This window comes from Vicia villosa, linkage group LG4 (genome assembly GCF_029867415.1).
Source record: "Vicia villosa cultivar HV-30 ecotype Madison, WI linkage group LG4, Vvil1.0, whole genome shotgun sequence".
Classification (NCBI taxonomy): Eukaryota; Viridiplantae; Streptophyta; class Magnoliopsida; order Fabales; family Fabaceae; genus Vicia; species Vicia villosa.
Genome location: NC_081183.1, coordinates 11,804,644 through 11,807,051, shown reverse-complemented (window position 1 = coordinate 11,807,051; position 2,408 = coordinate 11,804,644). Strand labels below are relative to the sequence as shown.

At 28.7% G+C, this 2,408-nt stretch overlaps 1 protein-coding gene across 1 annotated transcript; it reads left to right on the top strand.

Moving 5' to 3' along the window:
• The first annotated feature begins 332 nt into the window (after positions 1 to 332).
• LOC131596782 (uncharacterized) lies at positions 333 to 1,746 on the top strand. The gene is made up of 4 exons (XM_058869523.1): positions 333 to 467; positions 577 to 620; positions 1,213 to 1,239; positions 1,554 to 1,746. Exons 1-4 carry the CDS (start codon positions 386 to 388, stop codon positions 1,677 to 1,679), a joined length of 279 nt encoding a protein of 92 aa, XP_058725506.1. The 5' UTR covers positions 333 to 385; the 3' UTR covers positions 1,680 to 1,746.
• The last annotated feature ends 662 nt before the right edge of the window (positions 1,747 to 2,408 follow it).

The following is a 2,408-nucleotide window of genomic DNA, read 5'->3' as shown; positions in this document are numbered from 1 at the left end:
TATTTTTTAAAAATTTAAATATTATATAAATTAGATAAATTTAGCCATATTAATTTTTTTTGACAAAAAAATTAGCCATATTAATTTAAGACATTGTAGAAAATTATTTTATCCATTTATTATTAATTTAAGAAATTGTAGTTAAAAATGATTACAATAAAAAACGTTTAAAATGTTATCAAATCAATTGAACTTAATTTTGCAGCAAATATACAAGTACTATTGTGCTTTTTCCAATATTTAATTACAAAAATATAGCTTTGCCCTTCTATATAAGGAGTTTTCCCCATCACCTACCTTGTTATACTCTATAGTTTTCTACTATTGTCTTCCAATATAATATATTGCTTTTCACACCCTTCTCTAAATTAGTTCTGAGATCTTCATGGAGAAGAAAGTCACCTTCAAAATTGTGCTTATTATTTTGGTTCTTTCCTATGCATATGTTGCTGCTGTACCTTCAACTAGTAAGCTTCATGATTTTTTAAAAACATATTTAGGGTTTTAATGCAAATTTTTATGTTTATATATAATTTATATACACAATTAAAAGACACACATCTTGTGATTATATAGGGCTCTCCATGACCAAAGAGATGGATATTGATCTTCAGGTTAAGGTATATTCTTCCACTTTCTCTATATACCTCTCTAAGATTCATATATATATTGTTATTATCATTTATTCAAAAACTTTTAACAAAGAATATATACCTGCCCTAGCTTCAAGGCATGCTCAACTTTTTTCATTGATTAATATATATTTAGAAATTTTTTTAATAAGCATGTATATTTGGAATTAAAAGGGACTAATACAGATCTCAAAATAATAAAATAATTCATATTTGAGATTTACTTGTAAATATTAATTTTTTTTTTGAAAATGTTTTCTCTTGCTAAAGTAAACTATGATCAATTTTTTGTTAAGCATGAGTTGTATGATCAATTTTTTGTTAAGCATATGAGTTGTATCAGATAAATTTGTTTTTATTTTAAATTATTTTCTTGTTCTTGATGTTCTTATTATTTAGACTTTTTTTTTATTAATATTGAGTATTTTTTGTATTTTTAATTTAATATAATTATCTTTTTTCATGTTCAAGAAAATAAAAACTAGTTATTGTTTCATTAAGATCCAAGTTTGATTTCCATTTCCTCAAAAAGAAAATCAAATAATCTCATACCTTATTTTTTATCTTTATTAATTTGTAGGAGGATTTGGTTATGGACTTAGGCTATGTTTGGATTGATGAAATCGGATGGAGCGGAGCGGAACGGAATGAAATAAAATGATATTCCGTTGTTTGGATAATTTAAAAACGGATGGAGCGGAGCGGAAAGGAGTGGTATGGATTCCATTCCATTCCATCACTTACCACCATATTCCTTCTCCTCCGATTTGGGCGGAATGAATAATTTGTCTTATTCCGTTCTAAAATTTCCAAACAATGGAATGGTACATTCGTTCCGCTCCGTTCCACTCCGCTCCATCCCACTCCGCTCCATTCCATTCCGCTCCGTTCATTTCGTGATATCCAAACATACCCTTAAAGAATAATGAGAAGCTCTTTGACATGAAGGATGAGTTTGAAGAAGGAAGAATGATGATGGATATTTCAGATTATCCTGGCACAGGACCAAATCATCGTCATGACCCAAAACCTCCTGGAAAAGCATGAATACTTAAATTTCCACCTTTTTGAAAATGAAGGACTGTAATAGTTTTGATTGCCCTAGTTTGCTATTAAGTCAGTTGTTTATTTGTTTTTTTTTTTTTTTAAAACAAGATAATATATATAAGGGAGAACTAAGTGTGCTCCAACCTATTTACATTGAGATAAGGCGATAGTCCAACAAAAGAAATTATAAACCACTTAGGTTTATGACAAATAAAGCAAATGCTCTTCGCTAAACTCGTAAAAAGAATAATTTGATTGAGTAATGTCTCCACAAAAAGACCATCTCCACACCAAAATTTTGATATTCCGAACCAAATCATCAAGATTCCACCCTTCCTCCCTAAAACAAATTTCATTCCTAACCAATCAAATGGACCATATCGTAGCTAGCCAAATCACATCTAACTTGTATTTCTTTAGGGTAAAAACAAGTAAAGAAATTAGTCACAAAGTTAGTTAAAGAAATCTTCCAAAATATCACCTATGATATACCAAATATTTTGGAAAATTTTTGTTTGCTATACTACATAAAAGTCACAAAGTTAGTTAAACATTCAAAATTTAGTCTTTTGGATGATTTTCGTGTGCTATACTACAGAAAAGTCACGAAGTTTGTTAAACTTGCATACATTGGTATTTTGGAAGATTTTTGTGTGCCATACTACATAAAAGTCAATAAGTTTGTTAAACTTGCAAATTTTAATATTTTGGAATATTTTCGTGTGCTAT